Here is a 23800-nt window from a genome sequence, read left to right as displayed (position 1 = left end):
AACCGCCTTGTGATCCATCCACTAGGTGAGAGAGGTCAAGACCGAGTTCGGAATCGTGACCACCATGTTCAGGCTGTCCTGAGAAGGGCGGTACACCGAAGACACCCAGGCCTGAAGTTGACGAAGCCGAAGTCTGGCATGCCTGGTTACGTAAGTACAAGAGGCCATGTGACCCAATAGACCAAGGCATGTCCTTACAGTGGTAATTGGGAAGGCCTGGAGTTCGTGGATGATGTTCGCGATGGTGCGAAACCGAGTGTCTGGCAGAAGAGCTCGGGTGAGTGTGGAGTCTAAGACTGCCCCGATAAACTCTATTCTCTGGGTCGGCTCCAGAGTGGACTTCTCTTTGTTGAGTAGAATGCCTAAGTCGTGGAATGTTTGTAGTATTATCTGGACGTGCGCCCGAACTTGCTCCCTGGTGTGGCCGCGGGCCAGCCAGTCGTCTAGATACGGGAACACCTGTATCCTTTGTCGCCGAAGGTATGCTGCCACGACGGCCATACATTTGGTGAACATTCTTGGAGCCGCAGAAAGTCCGAAGGGAAGGATGTCAAATTGGTAGTGTACCTTGTTTACTACAAAACGAAGGAAGTGCCTGTGAGGGAGGTAGATCGCTATATGAAAATATGCGTCCTTCATGTTGAAGGCGGCGTACCAGTCCCCAGGATCCAGGAAAAGGATGATGGTCCCCAAGGAGACCATGCGGAACTTCAACTTTACTATGAATTTGTTGAGTCCGCGTAAGTCTAAAATGGGTCGCAGACCCCCTTTTGCTTTGGGGATCAGGAAGTAGTGGGAGTAAAACCCCTTGCCCCTTAACTCTGGGGGAACCTCCTCTATGGCCCCCATAGAGAGGAGCCCAAAAACCTCCTGTATAAGGAGATGCTCGTGAGAAGGGTCCCTGAAGAGGGACGGGGAGGGGAGGTGGGAGGGGGGGAACGAAGAAAACTGGAGAGCGTATCCCCTCTCCACCGTGCGAAGGACCCAACAGTCCGAAGTTATAAGGGACCAAGCACGGTGGAAATGGGAGTGGCGATCCCGAAAGAAAGGAAATGGATCCTGGGTAGTGGCTGGTGCGCCGTCCTTGGGCGCAGCTTCAAAAGTTTTGTCTAGGTCCAGAAGGTGGCCTAGGAGGGCCTTGGCTCTGACCGGGTTGGGGGTCTGGTCGACCTCCGTCTACCACCTCGTCCCCGCCTTCTGGGGAAGTCCTGTCTCGGACGAGGAGGAGGAAGATAGAACCTTTGTGGCTGTGGCATAAAGGGCCTGCGTTGAGGTCCTGGCACATGCATCCCCAGGGAGCGCATGATGGTTCTCGAGTCTTTGAGGCTCTGCAACCTAGAGTCCGTCTTGTCCGAGAACAATCCTTGGCTCTCGAACGGCAGATCCTGCAGGGTCTGCTGCAGTTCTGGCGGTAACCCCGAAACCTGGAGTCAGGAGACACGTCACATGGCTATCCCAGATGCTAGTGTCCTGGCGGCCGAGTCCGCAATGTCGAGGGAGGCCTGTAAGGAGGTTCTAGCCACCTTTTTGCCCTCCTCCACCAGGGCCCCGAACTCCTCCCTCGAGTCCTGGGGGACCAACTCTCTAAATTTCCCCATGGAATTCCATGAGTTATAATTGTACCGACTTAAGAGCGCCTGTTGGTTTGCGGCCCTGAGCTGCAGACCCCCGCCGAATAAACCTTGTGTCCAAACAAATCAAAGCGCTTAGCGTCCTTTGATTTGGGCGCTGCCGCCTGCTGGCCATGGCGCTCTCTGGCGTTCACTGATGAGACTACCAGTGAACACGGTGGGGGATGTGTGTAGAGGTACTCATAGTCTTTAGAGGGAACAAAGTACTTCCTCTCTACCCCTCTGGCAGTGGGAGGGATGGAGGCCGGGGTTTGCCATATGGACGTAGCGTTAGCCTGAATTGTACGGATAATGGGCAACGCCACCCAGGTTGGGGCATCAGATGAAAGGATGCTCACCACCGGGTCGGCCACCTCCACTATCTCCTCGGCCTGTAGGTCCATATTTCATGCCACCCTACATAACAAGGGCACAAAGATCTATAGGAGGTGGGCCTGAGGGTGTTGTACCTGCCACTGCCTCATCTGGGGAAGATGAGGACGACGCCTCAGGGGGTAAAGGATCTGTTTACGGGACCGGCTCCAAGGGACTTGGAGGTGCAGGATCCCCTGCACCAGGGTCTGGTGCCTGCGTCGCCGCCGGAGCCTCCATGCCCCCTGGGGGAGGACGGGAGATGGTGGCCTCAGGAACCCTGGGCTCAGAGTGAGTCGAGAGAGAGGCCGCTGGTGGAGCCCCTTGAGCCTGGTGATACGCCCAAAGGGTCCAGAAAGACCAATGCGCAGAGTCTTGTCGAAGGTTTTCTGCCTCCTCCTGCCAATGACCCAAGTCGTGACCCTGCCAATGACCCAAGTACGCTGAATGGGGAGCACCTTCAGACGAGTGAGACGCCGATCTCGAGGGCCAGGGCGGTGCTGAGCGTGGGTGTAGGGATTCGTCCTGGTACGGTGCCGAGCGGTGCCGATCCATCGGCGAGCAGTCTCTCCGTGGTGCCAGTGAACGGTACCGGGATTGAGAACGGTGCCGATGTCCATGTCGGTACCGGGATCCGGATCTGGATCGGGACGACGAAGACAGTCTGTAAACTCTGTGCCGGGAGCGGCCTCGCAAATGGGAGCGGCACTCATACCGGTGCCGAGAACTGCGCTTGGACTCCGACCGGTACCGATGCTCGGGTCGATGCCGAGAAGAAGACCGGTGCCGGGAGGTAGATCTGTGCCGCGAGTACGACCGGCGCCGAGATGGAGCCTTGGGCATGAGCCCCGCTGTGCGATTGGGGGGGGGGGGAAGGGGGAATAAGAGCCCCCTTAAGCCCCGCTAACTACGAAAAACTATTTATAACTACTCTTCAAACTATTAACAACAACTACTAATCTAAAGAACACAATTAACAACTATCTACAAGAGGTAACGGGTAAAGCTAGGGAGAGTGGAGAACAGCTACGCCGTGCTCCACAGTTCCAATGACCATCACGGGCGGTAAGAAGGAACTGAGGGGGCGCTGGGTCGGCTGGGGTATATATCCAGCGCCATGAAGGTGCCACTCCAGGGGGCTCCACAGCTGACCCACCGGGTGTTGCTAGGGTAGAAAATTTTCTCCGACGATCGTGCACGCGGTGCGCACACACACCTATTGGAATCGATATGAGCAAGCACTCAAAGAAGAACCAACTGAACCAACCAAGGCATGCTGAGGATACTCAACTGTGTGAGCAGCTCCACTGAAACCAATGAGGTTACTCAAATGTTTAAAGTTATGCGTGTGCTTAAATGTCCCTGATTCTGATCCAGCACACCCTCAATAACCCATTGCTGTGGCACTGAAGTAACTGGCTAATTCCCACTGACTCCTTTGAGAGTGGCATTTCAGTCCATACATCAGTGAGCAGGCCCACCGATGGCACGGGGGGAAAAGGGGCAATTGCCCAGGGCCCGGGCAATTTAAAAGGGCCAGGCGTCCCCAATCATTGCTGTGGTAGCAGCTAGGAGCCCTGGGCCCTTTTAAATCACTCAGGTGGACCTTAGGCGCACGGGGGGGGGTACCTACGGCAGCGAAGGCAGCCAGGCAGGCATGTGGAAGTCCTGGCCGTGCCGGAAGAGCACACCCAGCAGTGCAGCTGCCCTGGGGCCTGGAATTGCTGCCGGTGGGCCTGTCAGTGGGAGCCACACGTACTCGGGGTTAAATTCTGAGAGTTGTAAGCACCTTTGACTCCCATGTATTTCAATGGGAGAAAAAGTTAATCTCCTGGATCTCCCCTCATAACGCCTGGATCTCCCACAGCTTTGTTCTTATGCTGTTTCACTCTGAAGACCACTAGAAATGTTCCACAGACTCCTATGGCCCATAGACACTGAACTACACCATTGCCTGCTTGCTAGATACATTGCACTTATAGCCAAATTGCGGATAAGCTACCTGTGTCTGTCATTCTTTCAAGCTTGCGAGTTCTTCTAGGGGAGACTTCTTGGGTACACTTAACCAAACAAAGGAAATCCTACAGAATAGGGGGAGCTCTACCCTAAGAATCACTGCAGACCCCAATGCCCCAGGAACCTGGATCTTCCCATCCCCATGCTCAGGTCACTCACCATCTCCTCCATCAACAGGGGAAACTGTTGGATTAGTCCCATTGCCACCTGTTTCGACAGAATCCCAACCTCCTAATTCATCACAGCTGGACGGTGTCCTCCAGTCATAGACAGTGACTCCAAGGTTCCCGCAGGTGTCTGCGTAGGCCTCCAGCGCAACACAGAGAATGGTCTTGTTCCCCTCATTCAGACACATGTCATAGATGCAGTTGTCAAAGACGTTTTTGGGGCTCACTGTGGAGTGACACTCTCTGAAGGGTCCTCCCGCTGCTTTACTGATCACCCCACAGTGACTGTCATCCCCATACAGATCTCTCTTGCTCTCATCACATGTCAGGCAGTTCTCTTGGCAGGAATGCCAGCAAAAGGGGTCCCAGTCTTGGACTTTCCAACTGGCAGCCCAGTCCACGATGGCGGAGACTTTGTTGCCGTTGGAGGACATCATGTCATCTTCTGGGTTCTGGTTGAAGTTCCCACAAAGACCGCACATGGCACCATAATAGCTGCTGGGGAGGGTGATTTCCAGATGCCAGTTCTTGTTGTATCCCACCCGGAGGCCAACGTCCGTCTGCATGACAGTGCTGAGGCCTTTCTGGTACAGTCTGATTTTACCATCTTTCAGCGTCACCGGGAGACTGGTGATCACACCGTTTAGCTAGAGATAGACAGGAGGGGAGGAACATGATGGGCATTATTCTTCTTTCATCCTCACTTGCAATTACTCCAAATGCAGTCTCACCATTCATTTTGGCTGTTATTCATTGTCACTCTAACCAGCAGCAAGTAAAATAATGGTCAAATCCTTAATCACTGTTTACCCATTCCTTAGTCAAGAAGAACAATTGAAATCAATCCAAAGTCCCTGAATAAACACAGTATTTATCTAGCTTCACTATCTACCTACAGTATCTCTTTCCAGAATTCCCTATATCTCTATGTAGATTCTACCTATCTGAAATAGCTATCGATCTAGCCACAAAGTTTTGTTTTTGCTATCTATCTATCTATAAGTTTTTCAAACATACAGATCAGATGTATTTATGTATTTGTATTGCCCACCTGACATATTCAGCTGACGGCATCTGTTTGGGATTCTGTTTGTGTGAGACACTACACAAAAGTACTGGGCTTTGTAAGTCGAAAAGTGCCAGAACCCTGAGCTGGGAGACTCACCCGGACTTTGCCAACTTCCCTCTTGTAGATGGAGATGTTGTACCCATAGATGTAGATGTTGGTCACTCGCAGAAAGGAGATATCCTGGCTCCCCCTATTGGCGTTCTTCTCATCAATGGTGAAAGGCTCCAGGGTAGCAGCACTCCCACAGTATTTGGCCAGGGTGTAGGTGCAGGTGCCCTGGAAGTCAAACTTCAGACCATCAAAAGTTTGGTAGTGCTTGTCCCCTGAGCCCAAGCAGGTTCCCAAATAGTCAGGAATACATGATGTGTGGCCATCCTCAGTCCGGCATGTCTCTTTGGTCCGGCATTTCAGAGCTTTGCAGGCATCTGAAAGAAAAAATGTTGGTCATATCAACATGGCAGGGTACTCAAGTCCAGTATCTAGGCTCGTAAGTGCTACAGTAGTATAAATAATCATAATAATCTATATATAATAAAGTAGTAAGGCATGTATCTATGCCATGCCAAGAGTCCTAACCATTGTGAGTTAGAGGTATCTCAACCAACCACCACCCTTACTCTACATCTAGTTTGTATTCAACGATATAAGGGAGACTGCCCCACAGTTCTTTAAAGATTGATTCACCACCCATGCAATTTAACACAAACTCGCCAATGCAGTTGTCAAGGCTGCTTCCCCACTCTGAACTTTAGGGTACAAATGTGGGGGCCTGCATGAAACTTCTAAGCTTAACTACCAGCTTAGATCTGGTCCGCTGCCACCACTCCCAAGGTGCTAATTCCCTTCCCTGGGTAGCCTTGAGAGACTCTTCACCAATTCCCTGGTGAATACAGATCCAAACCCCTTGGATCTTAAAACAAGGAAAAATCAATCAGGTTCTTAAAAAGAAGGCTTTTAATTAAAGAAAAAGGTAAAAATCATCTCTGTAAAATCAGGATGGAAACTAACTTTATAGGGTAATCAAACTTAAAGAGCCCAGAGGAATCACCTCTAGCCTTAGGTTCAAAGTTACAGCAAACAGAGATAAACAATCTAGCAAAAAGGTACATTTACAAGTTAAACAAAGATAAAAACTAACACGCCTTGCCTGGCTGTTTACTTACAAGTTTGAAATATGAGAGACTTGTTCAGAAAGATTTGGAGAACCTGGATTGATGTCTGGTCCCTCTCAGTCCAAGAGCGAACAACCCCCAAAACAAAGAGCACAAACAAAAGCCTTCCCCCCACCAAGATTTGAAAGTATCTTGTCCCCTTATTGGTCCTTTGGGTCAGGTGTCAGCCAGGTTACCTGAGCTTCTTAACCCTTTACAGGTAAAAGGATTTTGGAGTCTCTGGCCAGGAGGGATTTTATAGTACTGTACACAGGAGGGATGTTACCCTTCCCTTTATAGTTATGACAGCAGTCCACATGCCCAAATAAATCAACACAAAATCCCCAAACATGATCCCCCAGACACACACCCCTCATTCGTCACCCACACAATTCAACACAAAATTCTTCAGCCCAGTCCCCCCAATACAAATTAACACAACCACCAACATGACAACACAGCCAGCACATGATAACCCCAAACACATAGCTCCTCATTACAGCACACACTCCTCTTTCACCACCTTCCAAAATTTCTCAGCACAACACAAACACTTGCTCACCTATATTTAGACTTGCCATAAAACAATAAACGTGAGTGGCAAAGCTGTGGGTTATCAATTAATAACAATAATGATAGCATGGGAGAGCCAGACTGGTTATGAGCACAACCTTCAGGCAGAACCAGCTTACCCACCCATTGCATGCTGAGCGGATGGCAAGTCCATGATAGTCAACAGAACCTGGCTTGCTGCAAGTTATAGTCCCAATCCAGCAAAGAATTTAACCATGTGAGTAGTTCCATTGAAAACAGTGAGGCTACTCACATGCTTAAAGTTATTCATGTGCCGAAGTGCATATGTCTCTGATCCGGGAACATGCTGAGCACCCTCAATAGGTTGTTTCTGTGGCACTGAATTCATTGGCGAATCCCCATTGATTCCAGAGGGAAAAGGATTTCAGTCCATAAGTCAGCAAGGGCTGCAGGTGCTAAGAATCAAATTCTGAAAGGTTTAAGCATCTTCAGATCCCCACATGCGTCTGATGAAGTGGGTATTCACCCACGAAAGCTTATGCTCCAATACATCTGTTAGTCTTAAAGGTGCCACAGGACTCTCTGTTGCTTTTTACAGATCCAGACTAACACGGTTACCTCTCTGATACTTCAGATCCCATGCATTTCAATTGGAGAAGAACATCTCATGGAGCTGTCTCCCCTCTTAACTCCACAATTGTCTATAGCTGCTTCACTCTGAAGACCACCAAAAAAGTTCCACAGCCCCCTATGCTCCGTGGACACTGAGAAACACTGAACTCCACCACTGTCAGCTTGCCAGATACATCACACATATAGGGTATATATACATAGCAGACTTGGGCAGCTAGCTTACACTGTCACCTGTGACTTTGCATCCACGCTGATATTTTTAGATATCGATCCCAAGCCAAGTGAATGTGTGAATGTCCACCTGAGCTGATAATTATGCCTCCCAGCTGCATTGTACATGTACCTGAGCCAACTGAATCAATGATTGTTTTAGATCTCATTAACTAACAGGGCCAGGCAGGTTAGCTCTTGGCTGAATGACTGCTAGGGGGATCCTGGGTATTTCCATCCCCATGCTCATCAATAAGATAAACAGATTGACTACCGCTATCACAGTCAATAAGAAACCAAGCTGCCAGACTCACCACAACTGGACGGCGTCCTCCAGTCAGCGACAGTGACCCCATGCTTCCTGCAGGCTTTCGCGTAGGCCTCCAGCGCCTCACACAGAATGCTCTTGTCCCCCTCATTCAGACACATGTCATAGATGCAGCTGTCAAAGAAGTCATCAGCGCTCACCCTTGAGTGACACTCTCTGAAGGGCCCTCCCGGTGCTTTACTGATCACCCCACAGTGACTGTCATCCCCATACAGATCTCTCTTGCTCTCATCACACATTGGGCAAGTGCCTTGGCAATAATCCCAGCAAAAGGGGTCCCGGTCTTGGACTTTCCAACTGGCAGCCCAGTCCATGATGGAGGAGACTCTGGTGCCTTTGGATGACGTCATGTCATCTTCCGGATTCTGGTTGAAGTTCCCACATAGGCCGCACATGGCCCCATAATAGCTGCTGGGGAGAGTGATCACTACATGCCAATTTTTGTCATGTGCGATCTGGAGGCCGAAGTCCGTCTGCAGGACGGTGCTGAGGGCTTTCTGGTACAGTCTGATTTTACCATCTTTCAGCGTCACTGGGAGACTGGTGATCACACTGTTCAGCTAGAGACAGAGAGGAGGGGGGAGGTATGATAGGTGTTATTGGTCTTTCATCCTCACTTGTTCTTACTGCAACTGTCAACTTGCCACTCATTTTGGCTGTAAATCATTGTCACTTTAACCAGTGGCATGTGAAAGAATCACTGAAATCAATGTGACTTTCCCTGAATAAACACAGTATTTATCTAGCTACACTATCTGCCAGTTTCTTTCTATCTATCACAACCATGTCAAACACAGAAGACCAGTTGCATTTATGTACTTGTATTGCCCATATGATATAGTCAGCTCATGTCGCCTGTATCTAGGATTCCATTTGTGTGAGAGGCACTACACAAAAAATACTGTTTGTTATAAGTAGAAAAGGTGCAGAGCCCTGAGCTGGGAAACTCACCCGGACTTTGCCAACTTCCCTCTTGTAGATGGAGATGTTGTACCCATAGACGTAGATATTGGTCACTTGCCAAAAGGAGATATCCTGGTTCCCCCTGTTGTCGTTCTTCTCATCGATGGTGAAGGACTCCAGGGTAGGGTCACTGCCACAGTACTTAGCGATGGTGTACTTGCAGGTGCCCTGCAAGTCAAACTTCAGGCCATCAAAAGTTTGGTACTGTGCATCACGTGAGCCCAGGCAGATTCCAGTGTAGGCTGGAACACATGCCTCTTGGCCATCTTCAATTTTGCATCTCTCCTTGATCCGGCATTTCAGGGTTTTGCAGGGATCTGAAAGGAGAAAAGCCCAGTTCTATCAACAGGGCAGGGAACTCAAGTCCAGTGTCTAGGCTGGGAGATCCAGCCCTGTCATGGGCACGGAGTTCATGCAGACCCAGCGGAGCTAGCCAGAGGACACTGAGAGATTGGGAAGCCCGGGATACTCAACGGCACTTAGTTTGCTGGAAGCTGTGGTTCCAATCTATCAAAACGCTTAATCAAGTGAGCTCAGTTGAAATCAATGAGGCTACACACATCCTTCAAGTTATGCATGTGCACAAGTGCCTGATCCAGCAAACTGGCTGAGCACCCTCAATAACACATTGCTATGGCACTGAGGTCATTAGTCATAGGTGCTGGAACTAGGAGTGCTGGGGGTGCTGCTGCACCTCCTGGCTTGAAGTGGATTCCAGTGGAGGTAACGTTTACAGTTTGGTTCAATGGCTCTCAGCCTCCCCAATGTAAAAATTGTTCCAGCACCCCTGTCATTGGCTAACTCTCAGTGATTCCATTGGGAGAGGGAATTCAGTCCATAAATCAGTGAGAGCTGCTAATGGTGAAATGCTAAGAGGTGCCAAGCACCTGTGACTCCCATTGGAGGAAAAGTTCATCTCAGAGATTTCCCTCCCCTCCTAACTCCCCACAACTCAGTTCTTATACTGCTACTCTCTAAAGTCCACCAGCTCAGTTTATAAAGGCTAGTGTGTGTCCTCTCCACATCGAAGGAGGGGAGTACTGGGTAATGAACTTACACTGGTCAGGCTTCTGACCAAGGCAAGATGGTACAGTTCTGGGATGCAAGGCTGGGGTGCTGGGGGGAATTGGCTGTAGCCTCCCTATTGTTGGTTCATAAGTGGCTAGGAGAAGCACTCATGTAACTCAGTTGAGTGTGCCCCTGCCTGTGGATGTCTGTGTAAGTGCAGTACCCACCAGAGGTTTGTAGCTTGCCAACAGCATCATAGTGAGAGGGACACCTCAGGTTGGACAGAGGGCTCAGCAGTCCCACAGTCCAGGTTGCAGCCTGGGAACCTCTGTAACAATCAAACTTCTTGCTGAATTTCAAATTGCCTATCTCTGTCTAGGATTAGCTAAGCAGGATCAGGCTGGTTAGTTAGCAGAAGGGTATTTCTTGAGGAAAAATAAGCGTAATAAATAATCTGTTGTAAACTGGTTTCTCCCATCCCTACCTCAGTTATTCCACCCACAGTAACCCCTCGGGGCATATTTCAATCAGTGACTCTCCTTCACCTTGGCTGATGCAGCCCATGATACCATCTCTGATCTTGCAGGTTTCTTCTCTGGTGCAGCTGTGGGCTTTGCAGGTCACCCCTTGGGCAGAAACGCAGGTGCAGCTCTGCTGGCACTCATTCATCAGGATGGTCTCGCTGGGCTGAGGGGACATTTGGACACAGTGTAATGGGGAAAATATTTATAATAATTTCTGGCAGTGCTAAACCCAGAGATGTGTGGTGGTGTGTGTGAAGTATCTGTTCTGTTATCATATTATTTGCTCTTAATGTTAAAGAGAAAGGCTGTCTCATAGGCTCAGCACTGGACCAAGGGCCAGAAATAACACCTAGGTTTTAACCTCCCATCTGCTCCTCACTCACTATGTGGCCATGAGCAAGTCACTGCCTCTCTCTGTGCCTCAGTTTCCCGACAGAAGACAAAGGGAATTAAATAATCTTGTCTTTCTTGGTGCTTTGGGCATTGGGTACTAGCAGAGTGGGGGTGCCAGGCTGGATGGGCCAAAGCTCTGATCCACTAACTAACCCTATTCCTGGCTAGTGTAGGGATTAAGATGTGGATAAAGCAAACATTAGATCAGACCCAGACCACTTGAGGCGGTACCTTGTAGTATCTCCCACGCTCAAAGCACCCACAGCTCTCCAGAGTCACACAGCCCTGGCCGTCGAAGAAGAAGCCCTCGTCACACTGGCAGCCTTCAGCACAGGTCTCCGGGCAGTCCATGATGTCTCCAGTGCAGGTGGTGGCGCAGAGGCTGGCACACATCTCGTAGTGGCTGTTGGCTGGGCAGGTCAAAGCTTAAATAGAGAGAGAATTAATTTAGGGCAGGAAAGATCTCATACCATGAACCAGAGGTACAGAGACATGAAGGGGAGGAGAGCGGGACTGGGAGGAGAGGACCAGGACACTTATTTAAGGTTGGTTTCCATCCAGAGGAGTTTCTGAGGAAACCCAGAGGTTTGGAATGAGATGCTTTGAAATTATGACCCGCCCCAGTGCATCCCAGAGCTCCATCAGCATCACAGCACTTACGACAGAAGGTGGTGTTCCTCCAGGACAGGATGGGGGCCTCAGCCTCTTGGCAGGCTGTCACGTAGCTGTGGATGCTCTGGCACAGAACCTTTGCATCCCCGTTGCCCAGGCACAGATCATACAGGCAGTTGTTGAAATACATGCTGGGGCTGACCGTGCCATGGCAGGTGGCAAAAGGGCCATCAGGGGCTGTGAGCAGCCCGCAGTAGTTGTATTCTTTGAAGACATCTTCCCTCCCATCCTCGCAGACTGGACAGCTGTTCCCAGCACATTTGTCTGTACAGGAGGCTTCTGGGATCTGAACTTCCCAGGCAGACCCGAAGGATGCAGCGTCGGGGGCCACCCTGCCATCGGGGAGTAGGAACTCGTCATCCTGCTGCCCTTTGTAGTTCCCGCACAGGCCACACATCCGGCCATGGTAGCTACCAGGGACTGTGACTCTGGCATGGTAAACCAGGTCATAGCTCACGGCGAGGCCAAAGTCAGTTTGCACCAGGACATTCACGCCATGCTGATACGCCCAGAGCCGCCCATCAGCCACGATCACAGGCAGGTTGTGGGACACCCCGTCCACCTGGGAGAGACAGAGCATCCCGTGTGAGCTGTGGGGAGTGGATACTGTAGGGTTTGGGTTATGGGCAGTAAGTTTTGAGATTTTGTTATCATTGATACTGTAGCGTAAATCCAGTATAACTCCAGATCTCACTTTAGAATAACTCCAGATTTACGCCAGTGCCACTAAGATCAGAATCTGGTCCCAGGCCTGCAATAAATTAGGCAGTAAAAGCTCTGATCATTGCATCACATGATCACTCTGGCCCACATGTCTCTCTGCCCCCACCTCACTCCTGATCCTTTTTCTTTCCCACTCCCTCCATCTCCTTGCCGTGCTCGACAAAGCCCTGGCTGGGATGATTTAGTTGGTGTTGGTCCTGCTTTGAGCAGGGGGTTGGACTAGATGCTCTCCTGAGGTCTCTTCCAATCCTAATCTTCTATGATTCTTTGCCTGGACCTGTTTGGGAGCTGACTTCACCACATCTCAGCTGTTCCCCTCTGTCCTTAGCTTCAGGATGCTCAATGGCCTGAGCCCAGGGTATCTAAAAGATCAGCTAAACTTCAGGGATGAAAACGATGTGTAAGCAGGGTCTGAATGAGCTGGGGGAAAGGACTCCAGGAACAGACGGTATTTGCATAAACACACCTACTCTGCCTAGGTATTCAGCAAAGGGGGCTGCTTTGCCAAAGTGCTCAATTTTGGCAGGAGTTGGGTTACAAATCACTTGTACAGACACTCTTCTCTTAACCTGTGTATTATATACATCAGCTTTAATAATATTTTTGAATTTGAGTGGAGGGGTAATGAAATGTTGTTATCCTGATTGTATGAGCAGAACGGTCCTGACTGATTGAGGAGTTCCCCTAAACAGAAGCTCACTTGCTAAGCAGGGGGTAGAGAGGCCAGATCCCAGTGAAAGAATGGTGATGGTGGTGCTGACTAAGGAGTCCTAGACAGCATTTGACTCTCCGCTATATTGTTCAGTGATCGCTAGAGCTGAAATCACTGGTAACCAGACGCTGAGCCTTAGATCTGGTGTGGGACCATAGGGGCTGGTGCACCCATGGGGAAAAAATGGTGGATGCTTAGCAACCAAGCTCCCTCTCTCTCCCCAGTGCCTCTCTCCTGTCGGCAGCCCCCACAGATCAGTGCCTCCCCCTCTCTCCCCGCCCCTCCCGCCTGCCACGAACAGCTGTTTCGTGGGGTGCAGGAGGCTGGGAGGGAGGAGCGAGGACCCAGATCGCTATGGGGAGGGAGCAGAATGGGGCGGGAAGAGGCAGGCAGGGGTGAGGCCTTGGGGAAGAGGTGGAGTGGGGGCGGAGCCTGGGGCACTTTGAAAAGTTGGTGCCTGTGTGTGGGACAGTGTTGCAGTGTAAGAGACTCTACAGCCTGCCCTAGCAGTGAGGTTCCCCGGTACCCTCCGAAATCACTGAGAGCTGGGTTAAGTGGTGGGACCTCAGAATATGCTATCGCAGCAGAGAGACAGCGGTAGCAGGGTGTGGTGGCAGTGGGGTCGTGAAAACAGCAGTGGCAGAGTAAACAATGGGGCAGCAGTTGATGGCACAGTGGCCAATGGTGGCAGAGTGAATGGCAGCAACTGTGAGTCACAGTGGCTGCAGCGGTGGAGGTATTGCTGGACACTTTCCCCCCTGGAGGTGGGAGGTGAACTCATATGAACACACCTCTGAACTCTGGGTCTTCACTGACCAAGGACAGTAACTGTGAGTGGGGCGCAGTGGAGAGACAGGGGAGTGATGTGAGTGATGTGCTAAAAAAGGAACATTTGTGGTCTCACTTAAACACTAAAAGGTGAGAAACGGAGGCAAAAGACACTGCCCAATGTACTTTGGGATGGGTGTTTGCTCATGGTCACATGCTTTCAAATCGTGCTTGTGGGGTTTTCCCAAATTCATGCTGGGTTCCTTTTCCCTTTTTATTTGTCAAAGGGGAAATATTGCCTCTTAGAGATACTCAGGGGTGGTGTTTAATTTTCCCTGGTTACTGGGCAGAGGCTCAAGCCGGTTCTGTTTTGTATTGTTAGGAGGAACCCCTAGATATTGAACCTGGCCCTTATTGCTGCCCACTCCATCTGGCAGAAGGGCTAAACATGACTGACAACTTCGTTCCTAAGGGACAATGGAAATCTCTACAATAAGGTTAGACTTTGTCTCTGCACATGGCAGAGCATTATTAGGTGCTGGTCCAAGACTGGGGAATGAACTGCACCAGGAGCTAAGAACCTTTGCAAATCTCCCCACCTTCTGCTCCAAGTGCAAGATGCATTTCTTTGTCCTCCCTTCTCCAACATGTATACATAGCAACATAAGTGTATATTTATTATTATTAAGAAAAATCCACAACAAAACACCCCCCTGAACACACAACTTCCCCTGGGGAGAGGAGGAGAGAACAAATAGGAGACAGAAGTGAGTCACATTGCTTAGTGTATTACTGGAAAATGCTCAAATACTGCAGTGATGAGCATGGAATAAGAACCTTGTAACAGGGTGGCTTGCCCCTTAAGGGCTAGTGGCCTGAGGCAGCCAACCCTTATTACTAAGTAGGCACACTTGAGCACCAATCACATGATTCCCCTATAAGAGCAGCTGGTGAAGGCCAGGCTGCTGGCCCAGCACAAAGAGTTGTCAGGGAAAACAGGAGAGAGTGCAGAGGCTGATGCAGACCAGTACGTTCCAGCACGGAAACCTGAAACTCGGGAAGTGAGAAGACAGGCAGGAAATGCCTGGGAGTGACCAGATAAAGAGGAAAATGGGTGGATCTGAAACCTTTATTCATAATGTGTGCTAATTTAATAAACCAGACCCCTAGGAGGGCTGCTATTATTAGAAGTTGTAAAAGTTATTCAGAGGTCCAAGAGGGTAAACCGAGGAAGGCCACCTATAGAGTGACCTCTGGCCACGAGAGGACAAACCAGTATAGAAGAGAAGAGAATCTCTCCTGTCCAAATGGAATCAAGAATGATCTAAATGAGGATCTGGAGAAGGACTTACCATGATGAGTCCCTGTTTGCTCCGCAGCAGGGTGAGTGTGATCCCATACACCTGGATGGACACCAGCTTGGCCAGGGACGCATTCCTAGTGCCCCAATCTTCTTTCTCTACGCTGATAGTGAATGGTATAAGGTCACTGGCATCAGTGCAGGTCTTGGCCAGGATGTAAGTGCAGGTGCCTTGGAAGTCAAAGGGGACCCCATCGAAAGAGAGGTAGTGGGGATGGCCAGAGGCAGAACAGGTTGCAGATCCAAATGGGTGGCATTTCTGGATGCTGTCCACCACCCCGCATTGCTCACCAGCGCCACAAGAGAATTCCCTACACACAACCTCCCCACCAGCCTGACACACGCACTGCTCCTCGCATGAACCGCTCGGGTGGAAGGTCTCCTCAGCCTGGTAGTAAAGTCCTCTGTGGAGGCATCCGCACTGGGAAATGGGGACGCAGCGGTCACCACTGAGAACAAAGCCGTCGTCACACACGCAGCCTTCCTTACACTGGGTTGTGCATTGCACCGGGGCATAGAGGTTGCTGCATGTCAGATCACAGCTGCTGCTGCAGAATTCATAGTGACTGTTCAGGGAACAGGACGGAGCTGTAATTAGAACAAAGAGTTCGCTCATATAGAGCATTAGCAATATGTGCAATGAACCATCACAGAACATGCAATTTCATTCAAGCTCCTAATTTTCTATTTCCTTAGTTTGGTTAATTAATAAAAGGGCAACATCTCTAATTAGGTCCCAGGTCTCTAATTAGGCCCCAGAGACACCAGGTAATGGGATATAGACAATCTCTCTCTAAGGGTTAGACTTCTAATCTGGTCCAAGATCAGAGTGTAGGGAGTGGAGGGCTCGTGGGCCTGGAATTGTTCTGTAGAGCTTTTCACCACTAGCTTTTTGCTTTGACTCCAGGACAGTAGTGCCTAAAACTCATTCACAGATGATGGCTTATGGAAGACGAGTTGGTGGGTTCCCAGACTAGTTCCTAGTGGACAGACATCACAGTTATTAAGACTCCGCTGACTCCCAGCTCCGATTATATCCAGTCTCAGCAGGGAAGCCAAGGACTGGACGGACCACAGAGGGAACTACTACAGCCCCAGACAGTACCTCTCTGGCCTGGGGTTCAGTACATTGACAGGGCATGGTGAGGGGCCAGCTCCTATGACTGTACCCATCCTTTGGAGAGAGGGCTTCTTTGTCACTTAAGAAACATTCTGCAGAACAGGATAAGCTAAGAATTTAGCTCAACATTTACCAGCCAACAAAAATTAACAAGCCCCATGGGACAATCAATAGTGAACACAGGCGACTCACAGCAGAATTTCGTAGTCCTCCAGGGATGCACCATAGCTCCAGCTTCCTGACATGCCTCGGCATAGCCAGCAACGGCGTGGCAGACATTACTCTCCTGCCCACTGAGGACACAATAGTCGTACACGCAGTCTACAAAGTATCCATGGGGGTCCACTTTGCTGTGACATCCTCTGAAAGGGCCACTCTTGTCTAGGATGATCCCACACTGCCCCCTGCTAACTTGTTGCTCCTTTTCAATAGCCTCTACACTTGCGCATGGTGGTATCGTTACTGCAGAGCATCCCGGGAGGTCGCCCACCTTCCAGCTCTGGCCAAAGCTGATGCGGCTTGATGCCAGCATGCCATCCCTTATGAGCATGTCATCCTCCCTGTCCCTGTTGAAGTTGCCACACAGACCACACACGGCTCCCGCGTAGGTGACTGGCAGAGTGACCGTGGTGCGTCCTGACCACCCAGCATAGGTAACGGTGAGACCAAAGTCTGTCTGGATCACTGTGGCCCAGCCCTTTCTATACACAGTGATTTTCTTATCATCGAGGTTGAAGGGAAGGTTCATCAGGAAACTATTCACCTGTTAAAGCAAGACACATGGGATATGAAACATCACTTGCCTCTGCTGGAACCTCTCACCCCAGCACAGAGCTCTGGTCATCTGTAAGAGCAAATCATTCAGTATATGAAACATTGCTCTCTCGAGGCGGAACCTCTCACTCCAGCACATAATTATAATAAAAATCCACCTGTGTTAAACTCTTTCTCCACTCTGCCCTGCTCCCTTTCCTACAACCTGCCTGAATCCCAGCTCTCCAGACAGGGCAGGATCCTCCAACCAGACTTTCATTACCTCTGGCTTTGCCTATTGCAGTTCCCTCCTCTCTGTTCAACCTGAGCCGCAGCTCCCCAGGTTCCCACATATGTTGGATGCTACTGACACCTTCTGACCCATCTCAAGTGAAATGACAACACTTTAAATATCTCCATCCTCTCCCTGCTCATAGAAGAATCCAGTTACCATTCATTCTATATTTCACAATCCTTCTATGCACTGTCTGTAACCTGTGTTGATGACACAGGTGACTTTCTAGAAGTGTTTTAGAGAGACTCGAGACAACTCACCAGGACTTTCCCAGGGAATTGATTGCTGACCCTGAGGTTGGTCTGATAAACCTTGATTTGTAGAGGAGCAGTATTGTTCTCCTGGAAGTAGACTTCAAAGTCCACCAGTCCCTTCGCTTTCTCGCACAGGGCCGTGAGCTGGTAGTGGCAGGTGCCTTGGAAGTCGTATCTCTGTCCATCAAAGGTGGCATAGTGCATATTCCTTGTCACAGAGCAGGTGGCGTAGCTGGAGGGGTAACAGCCCCGTATGCCATTCACTAGTTCGCACCTCTCCGAGTGTTTGCATGTAGCGGCCACGCATTCGACTTGTCTAGTGTCTGCGTTGCACATGCACTGTGTCCCACATACCTCATCGATCCAGAAACTCTCATTGGGGGCATAGGGGCGCCCCTCAAACAGGCACCCACACCTGCTCTTGGGGATGCATTTTCCCTGGCTCAGCACAAAACCATCCTTGCACTGGCAGCTTTCCACACAGGGGTCTTGGCAGCTACTGGGGGCTGACTGGTCCACACATGTGGCTGGGCAGGCTGTTCCACAGAGCTGGTACTGGCTGTTCTCCAGGGGGCACTTCATGGCTACGGAGTGAAGGGCCAACAGATTTAGCAGCAAATTCTCTCCAAGCAAAAGCTTGGATGTATCTTGTGGCACACTGAGAGCCTCGAATCCCAGTGACCTCAACAGGAAATCCACCAATAAGCGCAGGACCCAACAAGATAGAGGAGGAACTTTGTCACAATATATATATATTACACACACACTCTCTCAGAGAACATGAAACAATGGGTGTTACCATACACACTATAACGAGAGTGATCACTTAAGGTGAGCTATTACCAGCAGAAGAGAAAAAAAACTTTTTGTAGTGGTAATCAAAACTGTATCAAATGCCTTACTGAAATTCAGGTACGTAAGATCTGCTGCATTTCCTTTGTCTAAAAAAAAAATCAGTTATCTTCTCAAAGAAGGAGATCAGTTTAGTTGGGCATGATCTACATTTTGTAAAACCATATTGTATTTTATCCCAATTACCGTTTACCTCTATTTCCTTAACTGCTTTCTCTTTCAAATACTTGCATACAACTAAGGTCAAACTAACAGGCCTGTAGTTTCCTGGATCACTTTTCTCTCTTTCTTAAAAATAGGACCAATATTAGAAATTCTCCCCCAAGTTTCCAGATTCATTAAAAATCCTTGCTATTGGCCTTGCAATTTCATGTGGCAGTTGCCTTAATATTCTTGGATTGAGATTATCCAGGCCCCCCAATTTAGTCCCATTAAGATCTTTGAGTTGGACTTCCACCATGTGGATTGGGGAACAGCCCAGAGACCTTCCCCTCTGGAAGAACCCACAGTCCAGGTCAATTGGGAGGTTTGGGGGGAACCCGAGCCAGCCCTCTACTCCGGGTTCCAGCCCAGGGTCCTGTGGACGGCAGCTGTCTAGAGTGCCTCCTGTAACAGCTGCATGACAGCTACAACTCCCTGGGCTCCTCCAAACACCTTCCTTATTCTCACCACAGGATCTTCCTCCTGGTGTCTGATAACACTTGTGCTCCTCAGTCCTCCAGCAGCACACCCTCTCACTCTCAGCTCCTTGCGCCTCTTGCTCCCAACTCCTCACACTCACACCATAAACTGAAGTGAGCTCCTTTTTAAAACCCAGGTGCCCTGATTAGCATGCCTTAATTGATTCTAGCAGCTTCTTCTTAATTGGCTCCAGGTGTCCTAATTAGCCTGCCTGCCTTAACTGGTTCTAGCAGGTTCCTGATTACTCTAGTGCAGCCCCTGCTCTGGTCGCTCAGGGAAGAGAAAACTACTCATCCAGTGACCAGTATATTTGCCCTCTTCCAGACTCCTGTACCCCACTGGTCTGGGTCTGTCACTATATATATATATATATATATATATATATATATATATATATATATATATACACACACACACACACGCATACACACACAAACATATACATACACAGAGAGAGAGAGAGAGAGAGAGAGAGATCTTCCTACTGTATTTTCCACTGCATGCATCTGATGAAGTGGGTTTTAGCCCACGAAAGCTTATGCTCAAATAAATTTGTTAGTCTCTAAGGTGCCACAAGTACTCCAGTTCCACATGGGAAATTATTAGTTAAATTGGAGAAGATGGGAATTAATATGAGAATTGTAAGATGGATAAGCAACTGGTTAAAGGGGAGACTACAACAGGACATATTGAAAGATGAATTGTCAGGCTGGAGGAAGGTTAATAGTGGAGTTCTTCAGGGATTGGTCTTGGGATCAATCTTATTTAACATTTTTATTAATGACATTGGCACAAAAAGTAGGAGTGTGTTAACAAAATTTGCAGATGATACAGAGTTGGGAGGTATTACCAATAAGGCGGAGGACCGCAATATCATACAAGAAGATCTGGATGACCTTGAAAACTGGAGTAATAGAAATGGGATGACATTTAATAGTGCAAAGTGCAAGGTCATGCATTTACAGACTAATAACAAGAATTTTTGTTATAAGCTGGTGATGTATCAGTTGGAAGTGACAGAAGAGGAGAAAGACCTGGGTGTATTGGTTGATCACAGGATGGCTAAGAGCCACCAATGTGATGCGGCTGTGAAAAAAGGCTAATGCAGTCCTAGGATGCATCAGGAGAGGGATTGCCATTAAAGACAGGTAAGCGTTAGTACCATTATACAAGGCACTGGTGAGACCTCATCTGGAATAGTGTGTGTAATTCTGGTCTCCCATGTTTAAGAAAGATTAATTCAAAATAGAACACATGCAGAGAAGGATGACTAGGATGATCCAAGGAATGGAAAACCTACCTTATGAGACAAGATTTGGCTTGTTTAGTCTAATCAAAAAAAGGCTGAAGGGAGATATGATTGCTCTCTATAAATACATCAGAGGAATAAACACCAGAGAGGGAGAGGAGCTACTTAAATTAAGTGCCAATGTTGACACAAAAACAAATGGACATCAACTGGTCATCAACAAGTTTAGCTTTGAAATTAGATGATACCCATCACAGGAGTGAAGTTTTGGAACAGCATTCCAAGGAGAGCAATAAGGGCATAACACCTTACTGGCTTCCAGACTGAGCTTGATAAGTTTATGGAGGGGATGGTATGATGAGACTGCCCACAAAGGCATGTAGCTGGTAGCAGCAATGTCTCCAACAGCCAGTGATGGGACACTAGATGGGGAGGGTTCTGAGTTACAACAGAGAATTCTTTCTCAGGTGTCTGGCTGGAGGGTCTCACCCACATGATCAGGGTCCAGTTGATTGCCATATTTGAGGTCAGGAAGGAATTTTCCCCCCAGGTCAGATTGGCAGAGACCCTAGGGATTATTTGCCTTCTGCTGCAACTTGAGCCAGAGGTCACTTGCTGGTTTAAACTAGTGTAAATGGCAGATTCTGTAACTTTAAGGCTTTAAATCAAGATTTGAGGATGGCAGTAACTCAGCCAGAGGTTAGGGGTCGGTTACAGGAGTGGATGGGAGAGGTTCTGTGGGCTGAAATGTGCAGGAGGTCAGACTAGATTAACATCATGGTCCCTTCGGACCTTAGAGTAGTGGTTCTCAACCCGAAGTCCACAGGTTGCTCTAGCCCATGTGACATTAGGGTGACCAGATGTCCCGATTTTATAGGGACAGTCCCGATTTTTGGGTCTTTTTCTTATATAGGCTCCTATTACCCCCCACCCCCATCCCGATTTTTCACATTTGCTGTCTTGTCATCCTATGTGACATCCTCCGGGCCATAAAGGTCTGTCGCATCTTACGCGCATTTAACATGCACAAATTCAGCTTTACGCATTCAGCAAAAACAAAAACAAAGAAAAAAAAAACAAAAACAAAAAAAAAGAGAAAAATAACAATTTAAATACTGTTCCTGTAGTGCGGGCGATTCCGCCCACCATTACACTCAATGTAATTTTGACTATACGTGGTTTTCGCTTTACGTGCTGACCGTGGAACATAACCCCAGCGTAAGATGAGACAGACCTGTATAGATAATATATATATTGTGTGGATGCAGCCCATATAACACCTAGAGAGCTGCACAATAGCAAATAGGTTGAGAACCACTGGCTTAGAATCTATGATTCTATGAGTGACTTAAAAACTGTCATCTTACCCCAGCTCCCATGTATTATCAGTGGACGTTAGATACTCAAAGTGACAGGCACCTTAGCAGTTCCACAGACAGACAAACACTGTGGGTACAATAGAACCCAGGAGTGCTGATTTCCCAATCACTGCTCAATCCCAAACCACTCGATCCAGGGCTAGAACTCAAGAGTGCTGAGCCCCAGGTTCCCCGGTCTAACCAGCAGACCGTAGACCTTGGCATACAAATCTGTACTCACAGCATCTGGCCAGCTGCCTCCATTCCCCAATCCTGACCCCCTCCAGCTGGCAGGCGTCTGCGTAGGCCTTCAGGGCCTCACACAGGGCCTTCTGGTAGCCGTCATTGTGGCACAGATCGTACACGCAGTTGTCCAAGTAGACTGTAGGATCCACCTTGGTGTGGCACTGGCTGAAGGGCCCATCTGAAACCTTGGTTATGAGGCTGCACAAGGCCTCCTCCTTGTACTTTCTGGCAATGCTGGGGGCACAGGGCCTGCAACCTCCAATGCAATCGTGCCAGCAAAACTGATCCTCATCTTCCACTGCCCAGCTTTTCCCCAGAGCAGCGACACTGGAAGCCAGATCCCCGTCCGGGGTCCGGAAGTCATCAGAGGAGTCCCCATTATAGTTGCCGCACAGGCCGCACAGGCTCTCAGAGAAGTCATTAGGGACGGTGACCCTCAGGTGGTTGTTCCAGTCATAGGTCACTGTAAGGTTGAAGTCGGTACGGAGAACGAGGGAGGTGCCGCTCTGATAGAGCCGAAGGGCCCCGTTGTTCAGGGAGATGGGTAAGTGGGCCCTGATGTTATTCACCTTCGCAGTGAGAAAGAAAGGGCAAAGATCAGAATCGAGAGCACAGGTCTGTCATGTACATACTGAGCTCTCCTCTGATATAGTTTTTCACTAGTATTTGCCTATTCATCAAAATCAAAAGCGTTTTGAGAAGATTGTTCCTTTTCCAAGGAGTTCTGATGGAAACAAGGCCGATTTCAAAACCTGTCTGTTTTTTCCAGCCACCAGCTCCTCAGCAGCTTCCCAGGTGGACTGACCTGACCTGCATTCGTCTTCATAGAAAATGTAGTAATTTATGAGTTTCGTTCCATATTGGAATGAAGCTAATTTTCAAAATATTGAAATCTTTCTGCCAGTGGAATTAGCTTTCTCAGGCCAGCTCTATCTAATGTGATGTTTTAATCCAAATTTGTTTCAAGTTTGTGTCCAGATTCACTGGAAATTGTGATTTGGCCCCATTGCTATTCATAGGATTTTTCCAACCAGGTCCTACATTATATCCATGATTATGGTGTAGCCTGTTGTAGACAAAAGGACTGAGGAGAAGAATGAGTGGGAGCTACTCTAGGGGATGGGGGCTGCATTGGTTAGAACCATTAGGGAGCTGCTCTTGTGGGGACAATGCTGTGTGGGTGAGAGCCCTTAGGAGGAGCACTTGAGGGGCAAGAGGTCTCAAGGAGCTGTCTACAATGTTCCAGGGCGCCTGAGGTACCTCAGGTTGGAGCAGGCTCTGTAGGGTAAAGCCCTGAACTGCCTAGCTGTGCCTCAATTTCCCCATAACTTAGAGTTCAGGCAATGTCCTCCCGGATCCAGCAGTGGGGATTCTCCTCAGGTGGGGTCTCAGAGGGATCCCTGTTACATTAGAAACTGCTGGGGAATTTGTGGCAGGATGGACTCAGCGGAGCTGGGATTTGCCCACAATAGCTGGAATACTGGCCCTGCTCTTGCATGATGCGCTGGGGATAGGCAATGACCAAATGCTCAGGTCTACACTTTATCTGGCATGCAGATCCCATGTGCTTGAGACAGAGCCGACAGCTCCCCACACAGAGTCATGCACCCCGCACTCTTCAGTACAGCACTCTGTAGCGCCATGCTGTGACTGTGAGGGACAGTGCCCCCAACTGACCTCCCACATCACTCCCTGCCACACAGCACCTGCTAGATAGGCATTGGGGTCAGCACTGACTGGCCAGGACAATGTTCCCTTTTAGGTGGCCCACCCTGCCCC

General features: G+C 49.1%; 1 protein-coding gene across 1 annotated transcript in view; it reads right to left on the bottom strand.

Annotated features, from left to right (window-relative positions):
• Window positions 1-23800, bottom strand: part of LOC128826933 (uncharacterized) — a 377153-nt gene that overhangs the window by 46743 nt on the left and 306610 nt on the right. The window contains exons 54-64 of the mRNA XM_054010510.1: window positions 22017-22590; window positions 17642-18219; window positions 16526-17096; window positions 15206-15801; window positions 11639-12212; window positions 11210-11403; window positions 10607-10748; window positions 9042-9370; window positions 8077-8650; window positions 5331-5659; window positions 4158-4812 (exon numbers count right to left, since the gene is read on the bottom strand). Coding sequence (XP_053866485.1) covers window positions 4158-4812; window positions 5331-5659; window positions 8077-8650; window positions 9042-9370; window positions 10607-10748; window positions 11210-11403; window positions 11639-12212; window positions 15206-15801; window positions 16526-17096; window positions 17642-18219; window positions 22017-22590 — 5116 coding nt within the window. The remainder of the gene's footprint in view (window positions 1-4157; window positions 4813-5330; window positions 5660-8076; window positions 8651-9041; window positions 9371-10606; window positions 10749-11209; window positions 11404-11638; window positions 12213-15205; window positions 15802-16525; window positions 17097-17641; window positions 18220-22016; window positions 22591-23800) is intronic.

The sequence above is a fragment of the Malaclemys terrapin genome, chromosome 21 (genome assembly GCF_027887155.1).
Source record: "Malaclemys terrapin pileata isolate rMalTer1 chromosome 21, rMalTer1.hap1, whole genome shotgun sequence".
NCBI classification, from domain to species: Eukaryota; Metazoa; Chordata; order Testudines; family Emydidae; genus Malaclemys; species Malaclemys terrapin.
The sequence above is the reverse complement of the archived record's forward strand: the minus strand, read 5'-3'. Positions and strand labels throughout refer to the sequence as shown.